Source organism: Rattus norvegicus, chromosome 10 (assembly GCF_021556685.1).
Source record: "Rattus norvegicus strain SHRSP/BbbUtx chromosome 10, alternate assembly SHRSP_T2T, whole genome shotgun sequence".
NCBI lineage: Eukaryota > Metazoa > Chordata > Mammalia > Rodentia > Muridae > Rattus > Rattus norvegicus.
This window is the reverse complement of record NC_141543.1, coordinates 71,254,965-71,277,085: the sequence shown is the minus strand read 5'-3', so window position 1 is coordinate 71,277,085 and position 22,121 is coordinate 71,254,965. Positions and strand designations below refer to the sequence as shown.

Here is a 22,121-nt window from a genome sequence, read left to right as displayed (position 1 = left end):
GTGCACAGCCACTTAGTTGAGCTTTCTCCCTAACCAGAAATTGGCTTTTTGTTGACATGGTCTTTCTCTTCTGTCATTCTGGCAGTCCCAGAACTCCATCTGTATGTCAGGCTGGCCTTGAACTCAGATCTGCCTGCCTCTCTTTCCCAAGTGTTGGGATTAAAATCATGCCAACCATGGCCAGCCAGGAACGGCTTCTTCTAACTGTCTATCATTGCATGGTTTAATGCCCTTAAAGTCCCATACGATATATAGGGGCCAAGAATATAAACACTGGGACCAGGCCTAGGTGTGGTCCCACCTACAATATAAGTTACAATCAGCATGTGACTAAACTCTAAGTCTTCCTCTGTTGTACAAACATGGGATTGTTCACAAGCATTTTACATAAAACAGCTATGAAAATGGCAGAGTGTGGTGGCACACTCCTTTAGTCCGAGCACTCAGGAGTCAAAGGCAGGGGGATGTTTAAAATCAGCCAAGCAAGCCAGGGTTACATAGTAAGACCCTGTCTCCAAAAAAGACAAAACATTAGCTAGAAAAATACCTACCTCATTGTCTTAGGCTTTTCCTACTGTGAACAGACACCGTGACCAAGGCAACTCTTATAAAGACAACCTTTAATTGGGCTGGCTTACAGGTTCAGAGGTTCAGTTCATTGTCATCAAGGCAGGAGCATGGCAGCGTCCAGGCAGGCATGGTGCAGGAGGAGCTGAGAGTTCTACATCTTTATCTGAAGGCTGCTAGTTGAAAACTGGCTTCCAGGCAGCTAGGATGAGGGTCTTAAAGCCCACACCCATAGCGACACACTACTCCAACAAGGCCACATCTCCAAATAGTGCCACTCTCGGGGCCAAGCATATGCAAACCACATCTAGCATCAGAAGGAACTTAGTAAATTGCTTGCTTGCTTTCTTTCTTTCTTTCTTTTTTTCTTTCTTTTTTTTTTTTTTTTTTTGCCTCTTTCTTCCCCCCTCTCCCCCTCCAGCCCCCCAGGCCAGATTTCTCTGAGTTGCCCTGGCCATCCTCAGACTCTGGGATCTGCCTGCTCTCGGCCTCTGATGCTGGAATTGAAGGTGTGTGCTACCAGGCCCTGTTCATTTTCATTTCTTAAATTATCATTGGTAAACATCTCAACAGATGAATGAGAGTCTGACAGAAAGGAAGAGACAGAAAAGTAAAGGGAAACAGGAGGAGGCCAAAGGCAAATGTCATGAAGCAGCTTGCGGTTCTCCAAGGAGCTGCCTTGATGCCTCAGGAACCCAGAGCCTGGGAGAGCCTGGAGGAAAGCCTGAAAAGGGGCCTCAGCTCTGTACATGCAAGTAGAAGTGGGCGTTCAGTCAGACCTAACCAGATGCACTTTTTTTTTTGGTTCTTTTTTTTCCGGAGCTGGGGACTGAACCCAGGGCCTTGCGCTTCCTAGGCAAGCGCTCTACCACTGAGCTAAATCCCCAACCCCCCAGATGCACTCTTGATCTTAGTTCTGGGATGCCTCCTGCAGGGTTTGAAAACATTTTCCAATAACACACAGGAAACTGGTGTGAAGGGGAATAACCCCCACTCTGCACTTAACAGGGCAATTTAATCCTCCAGCATTCAATAGTTGTTATCTGGAAAGCCGCATAGGCTGGTGCCGACCTGGAAAAGGCAGGCACCCAGTTGGCTTCTCCAAGCCTCATCCATGCAAAGCCAACTCAGCTGTTAAACTTCCAGAGTTCCTTGAGCATATATGCTGCTTTCATTTCCCCTCCTGCGTGTGAACTTGACTGTTCTTCAAGTTAAGATGTTGATTGAACTTGGAAGCACCAGGCTTATTGAGGGAGAGAAAAAAAGAGGTTTCTGGGGGGCATTTCAAAGATTTCTCTAATAACAATCATATTAATCATATGTTGTATATATACATATACTAGTCATGTATAAAAGTATATATACTATATTAAAAATATATACACATTATACACACACACACACACACACACATATATATATATATATATATGGTCCTGGGTGGATGTGTTGTTGCCATGGGCAAGGCCAGGTCAAAGACTTCAGTGTGTCAATCCCGTAGGAGTGGCAACACCTTCCCTGGGTGAGACTCAGAGGAATGGGAAAGGTTTCCTCTGGTCTGTGTGAATATAGATAGTGTGTACAGAAAATGTCTACCATAACTTTCCCCCTCCACATGTTTATGGCCTGAAGATTGCGTCCCTACAGAGACTGTGCCCCCCTAAGCTTAGCTCCACTTGCTTCTTTGTTAAACTGGATGCCATAGCCCAACTTCCCTGTTCAACAGTACATATAAACACTTTGAGCTCGTGGGGCGGGGCTGTGTTCTCCATCCACAACCATTATATCCCAGCCTTTCTGTCCTCGAGTCCAGGTAGTATTTGTCATTTCTTCATTGTCTTGCCAACTGTCAATCCCTAGAGCAGCTCGGAGGGAGGCACTTAGAGCTGGATGAATGGAAGGGAAAATAGGCCTGAGGGACAGGGGCCCAGTGAGTTTCCCTATCTCCTGGCACCCGCTCTAAAACTGTCCAGGAAGTGCCCTGTGTGGGTGTGTTGTTTGTTTATGCTTGGCCCAGGGAGTACCACTATTAGGAGCTGTGGTCTTGTTGGAGTAGGTGTGTCACTGTGGGCTTTAAGACTCACTTCCTAGCTGCCTGGGAGCCAGTCTTCTGCTAGCTGGTGAAAGTGTAGAACTCTCAGCTCCCCCTGCACCATGCCTGCCTGGATGCCACCATGTTCCTTCCTTGATGATAATGGGCTGAACCTCTGAACCTGTAAGCCAGCCCCAATTAAATGTTGTCCTTTATAAGACTTGCCTTGGGGGCTGGAGAGATGGCTCAGCGGTTAAGAGCACCTGACTGCTCTTCCAGAGGTCCTGAGTTCAATTCCCAGCAACCACATGGTGGCTCACAACCATCTGTAAAGAGATCCGATGCCCTCTTCTGGTGTGTCTGAAGACAGCTACAGTGTACTTATATATAATAAATAAATAAATCTTTAAAAAAAAAAAAAAAAGACTTGCCTTGGTCACGGTGTCTGTTCACAGCAGTAAAACCCTAAGACAGTGGTTGTGTTTTTATGGGAAGAACCATCAGTTTTCACCAACTACTCTGAGAAGGTTAAGGAAGACAGTGCCAATCATCAGTGCCCAAACCCATCAACCACCACTGCCTGTTTTCACCCTTCCCACCCACCATGAGTCAGACACAGACAAAGCAGGTAACATGGCAGCCCTTGAGGCCACTTCCTGAATAACCAACAGCGTAAAAAAAAAATCTTTAATGGAATCTGCTCTCAAATAATACGTTACAACAAAAATATACAGAATGTACACAATACAAAAATATTTAGAAACCAGCGTTGTGGCTAGTGTTTCGTTCTTCAATTAGTCCTGGGAGGGGCAGCTCACGGACGGGCACTGTTTTTAAGGCAGAGGAGAGTCAACAGTTTGCAGCCAGCCCTGGGAAGCACACAGCACTGGGTAATCCTCATTATCTGCAAACTGAATTGGACACTAGAGGAAGATCTGGGTTCGGTGAGCGATGCCTCCACTAATGCTCTAGGCAAGAATGGTTCGCTTGGAAATGGAGAGCCAAAAGAGCCCCCATTAGGGAGCTTCTCCTAATTAAAAAAAATCAAGTGATGAATGATGTCATTAAAGAGAAATTTCTCTCTTTTGAAGGCCTGTTTTCCTTCTCTGGTTTCCATGACTCCTCTCTCCTTTAAAAGCAAGCTAGCCTACAGAGCTGCTGTTTGGGGATTTCCCCAGCCTTTGAGGCCAACCTACAGCCATCAGCATGAAGAGTGAATCCCAGCCACATTGGATTGGTGGCCACACTGGAGAGGAAGGGCTGAGGGACTCGGGAGATGGAGACCAGCTGCGAAGTGTTGCTGAAATGGTGAGAGAACCAGGAGCAGTTGCCATCCTCCTACCCTGCTCCTCATGTGTCAGACCTGTGGTTCCTCATCCTGGACTCATAGGGGCTGAGAGTTCCAACGGCAATATAAAGGTCATCTGCTTCATGGCCTCCACTTAGGGATTCCAGAAGCCCCTAGTGCCAGATTGAGCAGACTGTCTCAGAGGAGCAGAGGCACTGGGCTCTAAGCTTCCAGTTACCTTGCCAAACACCAGACCTGGCACCCCTAGCTGTTGGGATACGGGGCAGCACAAGGAGACTCCCCCAATCTCACTTTCCCTGTAGGATTACTTCCAAGTCCCCTCTAGATGGAACAGCCTAAGTCTGCAGTGGCTCTCACTCTGGCAACTCGCTCACCCAAGCTCCCCCACCTCTTCTCTGAGGCTAAGGTTTTCACCAAAATATCTTTTACTACAGCTTCTGGTCCCATCAATTCACATGGAGATATGGCCACACACAGTATCATTGTCCTGGGCCTTCATTCCAAAGACTTTCTTCTGCAGGAGGCAATATAGACATGAAAGCTACCCCAAGGGAACCAGAAGAACATAGCTGAGTTTCCTCCCAAATGTAGGGCTTTGGTCTTCTTTCTAGCTCAGACAATTTTTCCGCTGGTCAATGGCGCTCAGCAGGTGTTTGGGAGAGCCAGATGGGAAAAGGAGGGTGCATGGTGTTAAAGGCAAGGCCACTGAGAAAGCACTCCACAGCACTCTGCTGCTACCCATCCCAGAAATCCCCTATAGATGTCCCCATGGTACACTGTCCCTACTTCCTCCCTCTGCAGCTTCTTATTTGCCTGACATCACCACACGCGCGTGCGCACACACACACCCACTACAAAACTGTGTCTCCACACCCAAAGAGAGAGGCACAGAGTAGGGTCGGGAGTAAAAAGGGAAGAAAAGACCCCACAGTCCAGTTAGGGCATGGATGCAGAGTGACGGTGTGAGACGCTGACCCTTGACTACAGGCAGGAAGGGGAAGACTGGTCCTGGGGCTTTCCTGGGGGAAACTGGAATGAAGTTCATTGCCCCAGGCACAGGGCCGTCCCCTAGGCCAAGAATGAGGCCTGGAGCTTATAGCATCTCCCTGCCCAGCCCTAGGGGCAATGCCTCAGCACCCACTGATGGGACCTAAGCCTGGGGCGCTCTGGGCCCCCCCAGATCAAAGTCATCATATCCATTGCCAGAGCACCAGACCTTGAGCTGCAGAGAGAACATGGCCAAGCCTACAGTCACCCCTACGCTGGGGAAAACCTGGCTGTGCTAGCCTCAGAACTTCTCTGTGTCTCAGTGTCTTTCCAGGTGGAGACTAGGGAAGAGGGCTATTTGCTCACTCTGTGGCAGTGACAGGGGAGCACATGGGACAGACCCAAGCCACAGGGACAGCCCCCCTCACCTTGCCTCAGACCTTACCCCTGATCCTATATCGTCAGACCAGCCTAGGAAAAAGACAGCAGCCACATCCATCTGCCCACCATCCGTCTAAATCAATGCACACTCCCCAGCTCCAAGACTCTCCAGTTCTCCCTGCTCTCACGGAATTGGAGATGAGAAGCAGATGTGGGTACTTCCTCTGGATGCTTCTGCTTCTCTCCCTGCCTTGATCCTCTGGTCCCTTAGGGGGGTGGTGGCAGCTTCAAGTCCAGCAGTGTGTAGGCAAAGATGTTCCAGAAGACAGCGAACAGCACGAAGATGGTGTACATGGTCACGAAGATCCACCACAGCGACTGGTCCTGCAGCCTTTGCTCATAGTTTCTGAGGACCACCACGCCTAGGGTGATGCCCACAGCCACGCCACCCAAATGTGCCACAAAGCTTGGGTGGGGGCACGGGGGATAAGCGGATGGGTGGAAACGGAGCCACACGGCTCTCCCGAACTCCATACTCACTGCAAAGGGAGGAGACAGAGAGACATCATAGCATGGTCCCAGGCAGGGGCTGGGGAGAGATCGGGCACACTGGCCACCCAGCATTCATTAACTCATTCACTGACACTAGGCCAAATGCCATAACCAAGGAGACAAAACTACCCCAAGAGTCTATGTGGCTTGGCGATAAATTGTCAATCAATTACATTCACAAGGCCATTTCGTTATGAGATTCAGGAATGAGGCAAAAAGAAACAATAGAAAATCCAAGCTGGGGCTGGAGAGATGGCTCAGCGGTTAAGAGCACTGACTGCTCTTCCAGAGGTCCTGAGTTCAAATCCCAGCAACCACATGGTGGCTCACAACCATCTGTAATGAGATCTGGTGCCCTCTTCTGGCCTGCAGTCACATATGCAGGCAGAATGCTGTACATAAAATAAATAAAATAAATCTTTAAAAAAAAAAAAAAGAAGAAGAAAATCCAAGCTGGGCACAAGGCAGGGAGGGCACTCTCAAGAGAAGATGTTTGGATTGTCATCTGGATGTTGAGAAGGGCCCTGCTAGAAAACCTAAGAAAGACACAGCTCTGTCCAAAGGCCCTGGCATCTCTGTGGTCACCCTACATCCTGGGGACATTTCTTCATCTGCCCACTGGTACAAAGGCTCATCGTCAGTGCTGTCTTCAGAAAGAGCTGCAATTCTAAAGACAGCCAGCAGAGGGTGAGAAAGGAGCACCGAGGCCTTGCTCAATCATGCCAACCTGGTGGCTTTTTTCCTGGAGCCAATTAAGAAAAAGAGTGTAAAAGATGATGGATCCTACCTCTCTGTCACTGTTTTAGCTTTTATGATTTTTTTTTAAAAAATGTTTGTTTATTTATGTATTTGGGCACTTTGTATACGTGTATATCTGCACACCAGAGGACCTCAAACAGGTGTGGGCCTGCCATGTGGTTGCTGGGATTTGAACTCAGGATATTTTGGAAGAGCAGTGAGTGCTCTTAACCACTGAGCCATCTCTCCAGCCCCAGATCTATGATGTTTACAGTGTTTTTTATGGAAGAAGAAGGAAAACGAAGAGAAGAGGAGGAGGAAGAAGAGGTGAGGAAGAAGGAAGAGGAGAAAGGAAAAGGAAGAGGAGGAGAAGAGGGAGGAGGAGGAGGGGGAGGGGGATACAAGACCTAGAAGGCTCCTGTTGGGTCAGGGGAAAACTTGACTTTCCAAAGGTCTAAAGTAAGAGTGGTAAGGATGGTAATGGCATTTGAACACTCTAGATGTAATGCCTTTGAGCTGTGCTTTGAATCTCAAGTTTATACTTATAAATTAAACCTAATTATATGCCCTCCATCACGTGCTTTGGAAACTAAAGAATATGTCTCTGCTCTCTATCACTAACTCCTTTTAGATTCACCTCTTTACATTCAGGATGAGCCCTGAGGCTTCAGGTTCATCCCCCTTTCACTGAGTGTTGAGTGTGTGTGTCTTGTGTGTGGTGGTTTGAATGTGCTTGGCCCATGGGAAGTTGTGAGCTGCTTGCTGTGTGAGTGCTTGGACCTGAACCCAGGTTCTCTGCAAGAATAGCAAGTGTTCTTAACCCCTGAGCCATCTCCCTAGCCCCTCTATCCTATTATTTTTTTAAAGATAGGGTCTCTAATTGAACCTGAATCTTGCAGCTCACTGTTTAGAATAAGCTGGCTTGGCCAGCAAGCTCCTAGAATCTTCCCCTATCAAGGCCCTGTGCTAGGATTACAAGCATGAGTACCATGCCTGGAGGAGGGGGGAGAGGAGGGGGAGGAGGAAGATGGAGGGAGGGAATGGGGGGGAGGGGGGGAGAAGGAGGAGGAAGAGGTGGCAGGGATTTGAACTGAGATCCACCTACTTTCAAAGCGAGTGCACTTAACCACCAAGCCATTTCTCCAACCCCTGGCTCGGTCCAGTTTTTTTTTTTTTTTTTTTTTTTTGGTTCTTTTTTTCGGAGCTGGGGACCGAACCCAGGGCCTTGCGCTTCCTAGGTAAGCGCTCTGCCACTGAGCTAAATCCCCAGCCCCTCGGTCCAGTTTTTGACATCATAACGCAGTCATGTTCCTTTATGTCATATCCTACAGCCTCTCTCCTGTTGTAAGCCTTCAGTGGCCTCCCAGTGTATGTATGAGGATGGATGCTTCCACTTTTGCCTTTAAAGCCACCGTCCTCCAACTCCTAGGATCTTATTGGCTTTATTTCTAGTCACAACTACACATAGTTCTGCCATGATCTTCTGATTACCAAGTACCCATGGCACCTCAGCCAGGCACATCGTCACCCTCCCCCCACCCCCTTTTAGACAGAGTTGTAGTAAGAATTCTGAAATTTTGTGTTTTTTGTTTTTCTTTTTTCTTTCTTTCTTTTTTTTTTAACAAGCACTGGCTGCTCTTCCAGAGGACCTGCATTTAATTCCCAGCACCCACATGGCAGCTCACCTCTGTCACTCCTGAGCCAGGGATCCAATACCTCATCCAGACATGCATGCAGGCAGAACACCAATGTACATAAGATAAAAATGAACTATATGCAAGAACCACAGAAATAGTATTAGAAAGTGTTTCTGTTTTATTCTCAGGTGTAGGAATGGGGTTGCTTCTGACTGTTCACAGCAGCTGACTATGATTTGCCTCAAGCTCTAGCAGAGGTGTGGATTTGACAGCTGCAGATAGTTTCTGCGGTTGTGTGGCATTTGGAATTCTGGGAACATGTCAGAAGGTATATAAATGATATACTCCTGATACAGCCCTGATAGTGGTTTGTTATAGTCTTGCTCAGAGAAGAAACAAGACAAAATTAGATTCAGGGATTCCCCCCCCCCCTCTCTCTCTCTCTCTCTCTCTCTCTCTCTCTCTCTCTCTCTCTCTCTGAGACAGACTCTTTGCTCTGCTCTGGCAATCTATTCTAATCTTCCGGCTCCTTCTCATTCTACGGCTCGTTCTGTCTTCACCTGTGTCTGGCTTGTTCCTCTGCAACCTGTCTCTGTACAACTGTCCCTGGTAAAACTGTCTCTTCCCTTTTTCCTCTCTTTCCTCTCTTCTCTCGAGAGTTGGGCATATTCTATCCTGTCAAATCTTTCTCTGGTTCGTCCTTTTGTCTGACACTCAATTGGACATCCCTTTCAAACAGAGGTGCTTCCTTCTGCAAACTAACTTTACCTTTGTTGTTCAGGATTAAAGGAGTGTGCTAGAGGTTGAGCCACGAAGCAATTAGAAGCAGGGTTTTCCAGTAAATAACCCAAGCTCTGGGTTCACAGTGTGATCAAATGTCTTGCAACACAGGGGGTGAAACCGTGGAGGGGGCATAAAGGGTTGGAAAAAGAACCCACAAAGCAGCAAAGACCAGCTACACAGAGCCTCACTATGTATGGCTGGCCTGGAATTGGCCATGTAGACCATGCTGGCCTTGAACTCACAGAGTTCCACTTGCCTTAGCCTATCAAGTGCTGGGATTAAAGGCGTGCACCACGAAGATTAAGACATGCCCTCTGATACTTGGTCAGTTGCTGAGTAGTGCCCGTCTTTAGGTCTAGGCACCTCAATCAGTAGAACTGACTTGTCTTGACTTCAGTTCCAGCCCAAGCTACATCTAGGCATCACTACAAGATGCCTCTACTAAAACAGAAAGGAAAGTGGCGGGGGCTGGGGAGCAGCCTGAGACGATATTTTACTCTGTAGTCCAGATTGGCTTCAAACTTCAATCCGCTTGGGGCTGGAGAGATAGCTTAGCAGTTAAGAGTAATGTTGCTCTTTTTTGTTGTTGTTTGGTTTAAGGTTTCTCTCTGTAGCCCTAGCTGTTCTGGAGCTTGCTCTGTAGACCTGGCTGCCTCTGCCTCCCAAGTACTAGGATTAAAGGTGTGCGCTATCAACGCTCACCTACTGTGGCTGCTCTTCAGATTCCCTGCACCCACATGATGGCTCCCAGCTGTCTGTAACTTATTCCAGGGCAATCTGATTGTCCCCTTCTGGTCTGCCTTGGCCCTGCATGCACATGGTACACAGACATACATGCAAGCAAAACGCCCTTGCCCATAAAAGTGAATAAATGAATTTTTCAAAGGTTCGACCCCAGCTTCCCAAAGTGCTATGATCATATAGACATGTTGCACCATCAGGCAAGACTGCAAGGTTTTTAAAAAGGAAAGTTCTTTACTTTTATGTGTATGAGTGCTTTGCTTGCACATAAGTAAGCACACCAGGCATGGGCAATTCCCACAGGGTCCAAAGGAAGGTTTTGGATTCCCTGGACCTAGAGTTATAGACAGATGTGAACTGTTATGTGGGTGCTGGGAACTGAACCCAGGTCCTCTGCAGCTCTTAACCTCTGAGCCATGTCTACAGCCTGAAAAGTCAGTAAGCTTAAATGTGCATGCACACACAAGTGCATGTGCAACACACACTTCCAAAATGTCACATTCATAACCTGAAAGGGACATTCAGGTAATTTTTCTTGACCCCACTGGTCACTGTACTTTTTCACTCACATGCTTTATGCCTATAAAAAGTTTAAGAAATGAGGCTATGAGTGATGGCTCAGTGGTTAAGAGTACTTCTTGCTGGGCTGGAGAGATGGCTCAGCGGTTAAGAGCACCGACTGCTCTTCCAGAGGTCCTGAGTTCAAATCCCAGCAACCACATGGTGGCTCACAACCACCTGTAAAGAGATCCAATGCCCTCTTCTGGTGTGTCTAAGACAGCTACAGTGTATTCATATATAATAAATAAATAAATCTTTAAAAAAAAAAGAAAGAAAGAAAATGTTCACTTATAAAAAAAAAAAAAAAAAGAGTACTTCTTGCTATTGCAGAGGACCGGGGTTCAATTCCCAGTGCCCACATGGTGGCTTCTAACTGTATCATTCAAGTTCTAGGGGATCTGACACCCTCTTCTGACCTCCTTAGGTACAAGACATACATGTGGTTCACAGACATACAGACAGATAAAACATACACATAGAAAAAAAAATTTTTTTAATTCAGGAAGGGTCCGGGCAATGTGGCTCAGTTGGTAAGAGTGTTTGCCCAGCTCCTCAAATCCCAGCTTCGTATAAAAACCAGTGTGGCGACAGAAGCTTTAGCCCCAGCACTTCAGAAGTGAAGAAAGACAGATCGAAAGTTCAAAACCATCCTTGGCTATTGAGTTCAAGGCAAACATGGACTACATAAGACCCTGTCCCAAACAAAACAAAACAAAACAAAACAAAACAAAACAAAACAAAACAAAACAAAACAAATTAAGAGGGATCAAGGTAAGAGAAAGGTTTCCTCAGAATGTCCCTGCCGTGGACACATTACTGATAGGCCTCACTTTACTACAAGCTCTTGAAGGGTAAGGACAGATCCTGCTCACACAGCCCCAGCACCCCTCCCTGCATGCCCAGCCATACTCACTACAGATCAAGGCCACAGCCATCCGCAGCAGCTTGAACTGGCACTTCATGCCTGACCAGTTCTAGAGGAAAGGGAGAGAGTTCTGTCAATTTGGGCTCAGACCCCTCCTCTTCAGATAAGAGCCCTGACATGAAAAGAAGCCGCTCCATGAAGTGAGGGCTAGAACTTAGCAATAGAACATTCCAGCATGGCTTTAAGATTTCGGGCAATGGTAAGTTTATCCCTGTCAGAAAAGCTCTTGAGCCGCACACGACACAGCATATGGATCCACCTCAGACAGTGAACTCCTTGAACTCCTTGAGAGCTGGATTCTTTGCTGTGGCCCATGGGTGATAAGAAATGTGGGACAGGACACTGTGAGATCTGAATTGAACCTCTTATGGGACCTCTTGAATGAGACTCACAGAGGTTGTGATCGGTGTAAAAGCAAGAGGGATTTTATGTTGGGGTCACCAAGAGGGAAACGACGCTGAGCAGACTCTGACAGAGAGTTATATTCCTCTGATAAGGGCAGAATTCAAACAATAGTAACTGGGCAGAGTACGATTGGTGCAGTGAAGCGACCTTCAAACTGACTCGTGATCAGTGGACCATCCAGGACTTTGCAAGGGGGTCAGTTGGGGAGTCACAGGTGGCTTTGTCTGATAGTTGACTTGCAGTTGTCCCAGGAACTAAGCTGGCTCTACTTTGTGCTCAGAGGTTTGTGGTGGAATTTTCCCACTGGTCTTAGATTGACCCCAACTCTGGTTCTTTCAACACCCAGCAGAGTCAAAGGGGAACCTTCAGGGTAAGAATCATGCCTGTGAAGAATGAGTAAGGACCACAGGATCCTTCGACCTTCCAACTCAGGGGTCACATTCGCTGTGGTCGAGTATCAATAGTATGCGTGCAATTACTGTTCTTGTTCCAGACAAGTGTCCATCTCTAGTATGCACAAAACCTAAAGGCCCATTGTGTGGATCATGAGTCTCTTGTCACTGAGGTACCAAATGGGGCTTCAGCACGTGAGGATTGAGCGTGAGGAGGGGGTGGGCCAGATGGCCTTCAAACAAGTCTTTCTCTCTCCCTAGAAAAATCTAAAAAAACAAAACAAAACAAAACAAAAAAAACCCTCTTAAGCCTCCAGAGCAAATAAACAGAATACAATTATTCACCTTACAAAAGGATTTTTCGTTTTACAAAAGACTCCTCTGTGGGTTTCCTTTGAGGGGCTCTTCTGCAGAGCATTCAAAGCACAATTCCCTTACACAGATGCTTGCACACAACAGAGATGAGCCTGGGCTCTTCCTGGAGCACATTGGCCTGGCTAAAGAGGGAACTAGGCACAATCAGGGACTTCGGTCCCTCCTATCCAGTCACTCTGCCCCATTGGCTGTCCCATGCCCTGCTCCAGGACATAGCTCCTGTTCCTTTAAGGTTGTAAACTTCACAGGGGCCCCAAATAATGGGGACAGTGGAAGAAACAAGCCTTGGGAAAACTGCAGAGAAAATTTCCTTTTTTCTTAATCAGGATTTGCTTCAAATGTTCTAATGTCTTAATGTTGTGAACAAGTGTAACTTCTAGAAGTTTCATTTAATTAAGATAAAGAAAAGGGCTCCTAACCAAGTGGGGGAGGAGCAGGAGGAGGAGGAGGAAGAGAAGAGGAGGAGGAAGGAAGGAAGGAAGGAAGGAAGGAAGGAAGGAAGGAAGGAAGGAAGGAAGACAGAAAAGCAGTAGTTGTGGAGCATGCCTTTATTCTCAGCAACAGGAGGTGGTGGCAGACAGTTCAAGGTCAGCCGGTCTACACAGTGAGTTCCAGGACATGACAGGGATATATAGAGAGGCCCTGTCTTGAAAAAACAAAATAAAACAAAAACTCAAATGCACAATTATAGTTTTGTGTTTGTTTTTTTGAACATATTTGTTGGCTGGCTTGATGGCTTGCTGCCAAATATAAGCTAAATTTGATTCCCAGGACTTAGAGGAAAAAAGAGAACTGATTCTTGCAAGTTGTCCTTTAACCTCTATGCATGCAGCATGGTGCACATATTGCCTAGCCCCATACACATAAATGAATAAGATAATACATCTAAAAAGTATTTTAAAATGTACTGCTTGGTAAGTTATTTTGCTAATTGCTTTGTAACTAACAAGTGTTTTGTATTCAATAAACTTAAATTCTCTCAGAGTTAAAGAAGTCTAGGAAGCGGAGAAGGAGGATGAGGAGGAAGAGGAGGAGGAGGGAGAGGAGGAAGAGGAGGAAGAGGAGGAGGAAGAAGAGAAGGAGAAGAAGAGGAAGAGAAGGAGGAAGAGGAGGAGGGGGAGGAAGAAGAGGAGGAAGAGGGGAAGGAGGAAGAGTGGAAAGAGAAGGATCAACTTGAAAGGTTGGAAGTTAGCAAGTCCCAGACCAGCAACAGGAAGCATGATGACCCTGTCCATAAGGAGCCGTCTTCAATAGTGAGGTGGGCAGCACATTGCCCTCTTAAACTACAAAGCCTGACATCTGCTTGCTGAACATTCTCTTTGGAAGCAGATGGCAGGGTCACACTGGGACTGCTTGTGTTTATCAAGGCACCTTATCACAGGAACAGGGAACAAAACAGGAGTGAGTGCTTCTCAAGGACCCCGGAGCCCAATCCCTGAAGTGACCCTCAGGCCTCCTGCAGCTGGGAGGTGGCAGACCGCATGGCCTTCAAATGCTAGGATCACAGGCACATGCTTTGTTTCAGAAAAAGAAAAAAAAAAAAAAAAGCTTTGTAGATGGCATGGTGCTGTTTGCTGTCCAGGACTGGGACCGCACGGGATGCCCTGGGTTGCATATGTAATGAGTACATGGTGTGGGAAGGAGGTAGAATGGCAGGAGAGCTTCCTTAGCAAGAATAAGATCAGACCCTGAGTTCTATTCCCAGGAGAAGGAAGAAAAGAAGGAGGCAGGGATGAAAGAAAAGAAAATAATTTATAAGAAGTGAATTTTGGGGCTGGAGAGATGACTTGGTGGTTAAGAGTGCTAACTGCTCTTCCAGAGGTCCTGAGTTCAATTCCCAGCAACCACATGGTGGCTCACAACCATCTGTGATGGGATCCGATGCCCTCTTCTGCTATGTCTGAAGACAGCTACATTGTACTCATATACATAAAATAAAAAAAATTAAAAAATTAAAAAAATAATTTAAAAAAGTGAATTTTAGCTGGGTGGTGGTGGAATATGCCTTTAATCCCAGTACCCATGAGGAAGAAGCAGATCTTTGTGAGTTTGAGGTCAGTTTGGTCTACAAAGCAAGTTCCAGGACAGCCTGGGCTATACTGAGAAATCCAGAGAAACCCTGCCTTGAAAGAGCCTTGAAAGGAGAGGGGGATAAAAAAAGGGGGAGCTAGAGAGCTGGAGTCTGTAACTCAAGTTCCAGGGGTATCAGGTACCCTCACACTGGCACACATGCTTACAAAACACCAATGCACATAAAAAAAAAAAAAAGAAGAAGTGAACTTTGGGGTTGGAGATGGCTCAGTGGTTAACAACACCGACAACTTTTGCAGAGGACCTGGGTTCGATTCCCAGCACCCACATAGGGACTCATTATGGTCTGTAACTCCGGTTCCAGGGGATTCCATGCTCTTTTTTTGCCTCCCCAGGCATCAGGCATTCAAGCAGTGCACATGCATGCATGCAGGCAAAACAGCCATATACCTAAAATAAATAAATTTTTAAAAAGCTGGAGAGACAGCTGGCTCAGTGGTTAAGAGTGCATATTTGTGGGGCTGGGGATTTAGCTCAGTGGTAGAGCGCTTACCTAGGAAGCGCAAGGCCCTGGGTTCAGTCCCCAGCTCCAAAAAAAAGAACCAAAAAAAAAAAAAAAAAAAAAGAGTGCATATTTGTGTTTCGAAGACCTCGGTAGTTCTTAGCACTCACTTTGGGCAGCTTGAAACCATCATAACCCCACTCCAGGTAACCTGGCTTCTTTCTTTCTTTTTTTTTTTTTTTTTTTTTTTTTTGTTCTTTTTTTCCGGAGCTGGGGACCAAACCCAGGGCCTTGCGCTCCCTAGGTAAGCGCTCTACCACTGAGCTAAATCCCCAGCCTTCTTCTGGCTTCTTTAGGCATATGTGGCATCTATTCACACAGACATATTCATTTTGTAAACCAGGTTGGTCTCAAACCCAGAGATCCACCTGCCTCTGCCTCCAAAGGTGTGTGGCACCAACACTGACTACTTTGGTGTTGTTAAGACAGGATCTCGCTATATAGACAGGCTGGCTTCTAACTGTGATTCTCCCACCACGGCCCCCTAAGTGCTTGGATTATAAGTGCGTGCATGGCCTCAATGTTGTATATGAAGGCGTGGTCTCTTTTACTGTATCTTGAGACAGAGTCAGGTAGAGTAAGTCCGACTGTCTCAGCTGCCCTCCCTTGCTGAGGTCTTCCGCCCCCGTGCTCCTTCTGTGCTTCAGCTTGGGTCAGCCTTACAGAGCCTATCCAAGGCTGAGGATGTAGCTCAGTTCCCAGCATGCGCAAAGCCCTGTGCTCAGTCCCCAGCACTACATAAAGCAGAGGGGTGGCACACAGAGGGGAATAAATAAAGGAACATGTCGCACTCTTGATCTGACTTCACTGGGGAGGCTCTTTACTCCCTCTTCTCCAGTGTCCTTGTTAATGGATTTGACACAAACAGTCCCTATGTCAATTACCAACTTTATCAGGTGATTATAAAGAATGAAATGAATTAGTAAGCATAAAACACTAATTTTATGATATGGGCATCCTATCAGTGTCTAATCTTACTTAGTACAATGCAAAATCTCAGTCTAATCCAGATCCTGGAAAACCATGAGTTCACCCTGTAGAGTATTTTTAGAAATCAGGAGTCCGCATGACCCTAGGCAGAATCCAGCCCTGTGATAACCATAACACTACTAAGGCTGCTTTTGTGTGTGTGTGTGGGGGGGGGTTTGGGAGGTTAGCACTGCTAAGGCCAGGTTTGTGGGGGTTTTCCTTTTTTCTTTTTTTGATGCAGAGTCCAGGTATCCCAGGCTGGCCTCAACCCACTCTGTAGGCACAAGACGCCAAATCAATTCTATGTTACTAGCCCCGCCCCTGCTGCCCTACCCCCACCCCCAGTCCACGTCCACCCTCCAAGAGATTGCAAAACATTTTGTCTGCCTCTCTTCTCTACTCAACTGCTCAGGGAGCTGAGGGAATTCCAACCCCCAGCAGTGAAGGGGTTAAATGACAAAGTCCTCCTGCCCTTCAGATGCTTATTTACAGAACCATTTTCCCCCTAGCAGGAAATGAGTGCATGGAACACTGGAGAGAAGAGTCTCACACAGCAGGCTCTGCCTCTGCTCTAAATACAGAAGAGCCCTGGCCCCTGGGGAACCAGACCTTTCACTTCATTCTCTCCCACAGTCCTGGAGGATAAGACAGTGACTCAGCCAAGGAGAACAAGTACAGAACCAGTCTCCTTCACATCATGCTTGCCCAACCAACTAAGAGCACTTGCCTAGCCCTAAGTTCAATGTTCAATGCTCAGTACAACACACAATCACACACATACACACACACACACACACAATCACATACATACATACACATACACATGCATACATACATACACATACACATACATACATACACATACACATACATACACACAAACACATACACACAGACACACATACATACACACACATGCATACACACATGCACATATACACATATACATAAACACATACACACATAAATACACACATATACACACAATCACACACACATACATATACACATATACACCCACATAGACACATACAATCTCTCACACACACATGCATGCACAATCACATATACATACACACATACACATACAATCACACATACAACATACACACACACACAAGCACACACAACATATACACACAATCAGACATACATACACATACATACACACAAACACATAAACACAGACACATACATACACGCACATACATACACACATGCACATATACACATATACATAAACACATACACACATACATATACACAATCACACACATACACATATACACAATCACACACATACATATACACATATACACGCAATAGACACACACAATCTCTCACACACATACATGCACGCACAATCACATATACATACACAATCAGACACACAACATACACACACATACACACACAATCACACACACAACATACACACATACAACATACACATACACAATTACACACACAACATACACACATACACACAATCACACACACACAATCACATACATCTTGAAGGCATGGCATATAAATCAGGAGTGGTTTATCTTCCCTACAAGAGGCTTTTCACTTAATTACATAGACCTTATGGCAGAGGTTTTCCCTTTGTTTTTAGCAGCTATCTTTCTTGAGCTTTGACAATGAAATTCAATTTGCAAAGATTTGCTTCTAAATATTTTAGGAAAACATCGAACACACAGCAAAGTGTAAGTAAATAGCTTGCATATTTAGAAATGGAACTGTGGCTTATGGGCCCAGCAGCAGGCAATTAATAAATTATTCTATCAGGTGGATCTTTCTATTTCCAGTGTTTAAAATAAGAAGTCTTGATTGAAAGCCTTTTTCTGAACCACATCTTTGGTTGAGATATTTTCTGACTTTAGTTTTTTAGTGTAAACTGGATTTTTAAAAATCATACACACACACACACACTCACGTGTGCACACACATACACACAAAAGGCGTATTTTCAGGGTTTATTAATCTATTTGTGCATGTGCACACATGTGTGATGTGTACATGTGCATGTACATGTGCATCTGTACGTCAACTGTGAATGAAGGCACATACATGCCATGGTGCAGATGTGAAGATCAAGGGCAGCCTCTTCCTCCCTCATTGTTTAGGCGGGGTCTTTACTGTTTGCTACTGCGTCTTCCAGACTAGCTGGTCCAGGAGCTCCTGGGAATTGTCTTGTCTCCTCACCCATCTCCTTGGAGGAGTACTGGAGGCACAGACATGTGCTACCACACCCAGCTCTTCATGGTCCTCAGGTTCTTAGGCTGTTGCAGCCAACCCTTACCTACTGAGCCACCTGTCCAGATTTTTGTTTTGTTTTTGAGACATGGTCTCTCTATGTAGCTCAGGCTGGCCTTGAACTCTTGATTCTCCCGCCTCAGCCTTTCAAATGCTGGGATTACAGGTATGTACTACAACAACCACAAGACATACTTTTATGTAGGGCAAAAATCTCAAATTGAACAGCTAGGCCTGAGAACAGAAGTGCTACACATCTTTCTGGGATATAGCAGAAGCTTTAAGAACACATTTGCTGATTTCTCTCTGTAGATATGAAGTATAATTCATAGGTTAAATAGTCACATATAAAGCTGGCAAGATGGCTCAGTAGGAGAAAACATCTGCCTTCAAGCCTGAGGTCAATCCTGGGGAACCATTAGGTAGGAGGAACTGACTCTCAAAAGTTGTCCTTTGAGGGGTTGGGGATTTAGCTCAGTGGCAGAGGGCTTGCCTAGCAAACGCAAGGCCCTGGGTTCGGTCCCCAGCTCCAAAAAAAAGAAAAAGGAAAAAAAAAAGTTGTCCTTTGATATCCATACTTGCACCATGGCACACATGTACTCCCATTTCCCCCCAAAAATAAAACATAAATGTAATAAGTTACATGTACAAACATGCATGCATTTGCACACACAGGTTCTGTGGAGTAGTGTGTTTGCCATGTGGAAAGTATGTCCCGGTTTGTTTGTTAACATCTTTCTAACAACTACCTTATGGGAGCAATGGCAGCCCCAGGAGCTCACAGTGACAGACCCAGCCATCAAACGGCTCTCAAATCCAGATTTCCTGACTGTCAAATCCATAGTTTTTTCTGCCATTTGCTCTGATGAGATACCGAATACACACTCCGCCCTCATTTTGGAAGTAAATCAACAGTGTACCTATTAGGCTGCAGTATATGAAATTGCTAATATTTAAACACTTCTCAGTCACAGGAATGGTACTTTTAAAAAAACAGGGTCTCTCTGTGTAGCCCTGGCTGTCCTGGAACTCACTTTGTAGACCAGGCTGGCCTGGAACCCACAGAGATCTAACTGCCTCTGCCTCCCGAATGCTGGTATTACAGGTGTATGGTATTTCTCAACATGGAGCTAAAGGCAAAAGCAGTCCCTGACGGTTAGGGGATTTGGAAGTGCATTCCATTAAGCTCCAAGGATGGTCAGCGCCCAGGAGGCAGGCAGGGAGCTGCTCTCTTCTGGAAAGGCATGAGGGTCTCCAATGGGACTGCTCATCTACATGGCCACAGGCTGCTCACCAGATAGAAGTGGAAACTAACAGAACTGTTTCCCAGGTCCCCGGGTGCCTCTGTCTACCCTTCAGTGTTGAGTGGATTGTCCTCCTCACCAGAACTTCTGGGGTACCACGGCTGCTTCCCAGGAGGCAGGGAGTGGGCAGATCATCATAAACTCCTGCCTTTTTCTTTTTTCTTTTCTTTCTTTCTTTTCTTTTCTTTCTTTTTTTTTTTTTTTTTTTTTTTTTTGGTTCTTTTTTTCGGAGCTGGGGACCGAACCCAGGCCTTGCGCTTCCTAGGCAAGCGCTCTACCACTGAGCTAAATCCCCAACCCCAACTCCTGCCTTTTTCTTCTTTCCACTGTGCCTGCTCATCACCGCCCCCCCCCCCAGCCATCCCTGTCCCCATCCCTATCTTGCAGGAATGAGAGGGAGAAGGTCAGTATTTCCTTCTCCAGCTGAGAGGAATTGGGGCAGGGGGAGGAGGGGGAGGAGAGGGAGGAGGCAGATTTCATAGGAATAGCTGTGTCTGAGGCAAGACAGAATTGATAGAGGATGACCCATTTAGAAGGGCCATGTGAGGCAGCCCCGAGCACTCCAGCCCCCAGCAGACTGAGCTGTGTGTGTAAAGGGGACCACACCTCGAACCCTCACACGCAGGCGTGCTCACCCACAGTCTCACACTCAGGGGTGCTCACCCACAGTCTCACACGCAGGCGTGCTCACCCACAGTCTCACACGCAGGCGTGCTCACCCACAGTCTCACACTCAGGGGTGCTCACCCACAGTCTCACACTCAGGGGTGCTCACCCACAGTCTCACACGCAGGCGTACTCACCCACAGTCTCACACGCAGGCGTACTCACCCACAGTCTCACACGCAGGCGTACTCACCCACAGTCTCACACTCACGGATGCTCACCCACAGTCTCACACTCAGGCGTGCTCACCCACAGTCTCACACTCAGGGGTGCTCACCCACAGTCTCACACTCAGGGGTGCTCACCCACAGTCTCACACTCAGGGGTGCTCACCCACAGTCTCACACGCAGGCGTGCTCACCCACAGTCTCACACGCAGGCGTGCTCACCCACAGTCTCACACGCAGGCGTGCTCACCCACAGTCTCACACTCAGGGGTGCTCACCCACAGTCTCACACTCAGGCGTGCTCACCCACAGTCTCACACTCACAGATGCTCACCCACAGTCTCACACTCACGGATGCTCACCCACACCCACCTGCAGTCTCTCTACTAGTACACACTGGAAGTTGCCCGAATTTAGCCCTGCAGCAAATGTAGTCACTCAGTGTCTCTCTCTCCTTCTCTTGCTCTCACTCTCAACTCACAAAGTGGGCGGAGGTGAGGAGAAGAAGGTAGTGCTCCGAGTGAGGCAGCAAGCATGGTGAGCACTGATCTAGGAAGCAGGGGTTCCAGTAGAGTGTGCTGGGCAGCCAGCACTTGAGGCTGAAGCAGGAGGATTGCCACAAGTTTGAGGACAGCCTGGACTACACAGAGAGCCCCAGGCCAGCAGCTTGGAATATTCCATCGCTACCCAACAGAGGAGGAGGAGGGGGAGGAGGAGGGGGAGGAGGAGGGGGAAGGAGGAAGGGGAGGAGGAGGGGGAGGAGGGAGAGGAGGGAGAGGGGGAGGAGGAGGAGGGGGGAGAAAGACAGAAGAGAAAGATGGAGGGGAGAAGGAGGGAGGAAGGGAGGGAGGGAGGAAGAGAAGTGATAGAAGTCAGACTCCACATTTAAGGCTGAGGTAGGATTAGGAGTTCCAGGACATCCTAGACAATGTGGCAATGGCTTGCTCAGCCAAAAATCAAAAGACCAGATGAAACCATGGGAGAATGTAGAGATTCCAAAAAACTGCAACATCACAAGTGACTTGTGGGGGAAAAAAGTGACAGCAAACAGTGCCGGGAGCAGGAGGGGCTCATGGGTAATCTGTTACCTTCCTGGCCTCTCTTTCCTACGCTGGAGTCCTGTAGGCAGCGCGAATATGTCAGGCACAGAGGAACATGTGTATACCACAGAGGGGCTCCTAGGCCAGTACAGGTGTGAGGACGACTGAGTTCCATTAGAGAGGCCTCCATCCACCTCTAAACTAGACAAGCTTCCTACCACAGGATCTTCAACACGCCAATTTGAAGCCCTGCTTAGTCTGAGTCTACCTGGGTTCTTTTGTAAGGAATGAGGAGTTAAGTCAATATTCAAGTGTTTATTTTCATTTTTTCCTCAATCATTACCTCATTTCAGAGGTGTAGAACCCAAGGTACAAAGCAGTGAGTGATCTGACCCCGGTAGCATTTAGGAGTGGGCAGCAGGGATTCGGGCCTAGGACACCTGTCCCCTTGGCCCCATGCTCACATCCTTAGCAAATAAGGTGGAGGGAAAGAGGACAGGACCCCCCGACTGTGTGGGGGGCTGGATCAGGGGACAGCACCCAGATGTCTGTCAGTCAGTCAGGGGACATGGAGCAAGGGACAGCATCCAGATGGCAGTCAGGAGGTAAAGAGTGGGGGCATGACCTTAGGCAGGTCACTTACTCGTACAAGGTCTGTTTTTTCTACTTGAGAAGCCTGCTGACATATTAAGGTTCTCTTATCTATGTCTCTCTAGGTCTCTCTATGTCTGTCTGTCT

General features: G+C 47.0%; 1 protein-coding gene across 14 annotated transcripts in view; it reads right to left on the bottom strand.

Annotated features, from left to right (window-relative positions):
* Positions 1 to 3,272: 3,272 nt before the first annotated feature.
* Rhbdl3 (rhomboid like 3) overlaps positions 3,273 to 22,121 on the bottom strand; it is a 54,590-nt gene continuing 35,741 nt past the window's right edge. For 8 of the 14 annotated variants that reach the window (XM_087570594.1, XM_087570600.1, NM_001105819.2 and 5 more), the window contains 2 exon segments: positions 11,202 to 11,262; positions 3,273 to 5,815 (listed from right to left, as the gene is read on the bottom strand). In XM_087570594.1, the coding sequence (XP_087426720.1) occupies positions 5,544 to 5,815; positions 11,202 to 11,262 (333 nt within the window). In that variant the 3' untranslated portion in view covers positions 3,273 to 5,543. 14 annotated transcript variants of the gene reach the window in all.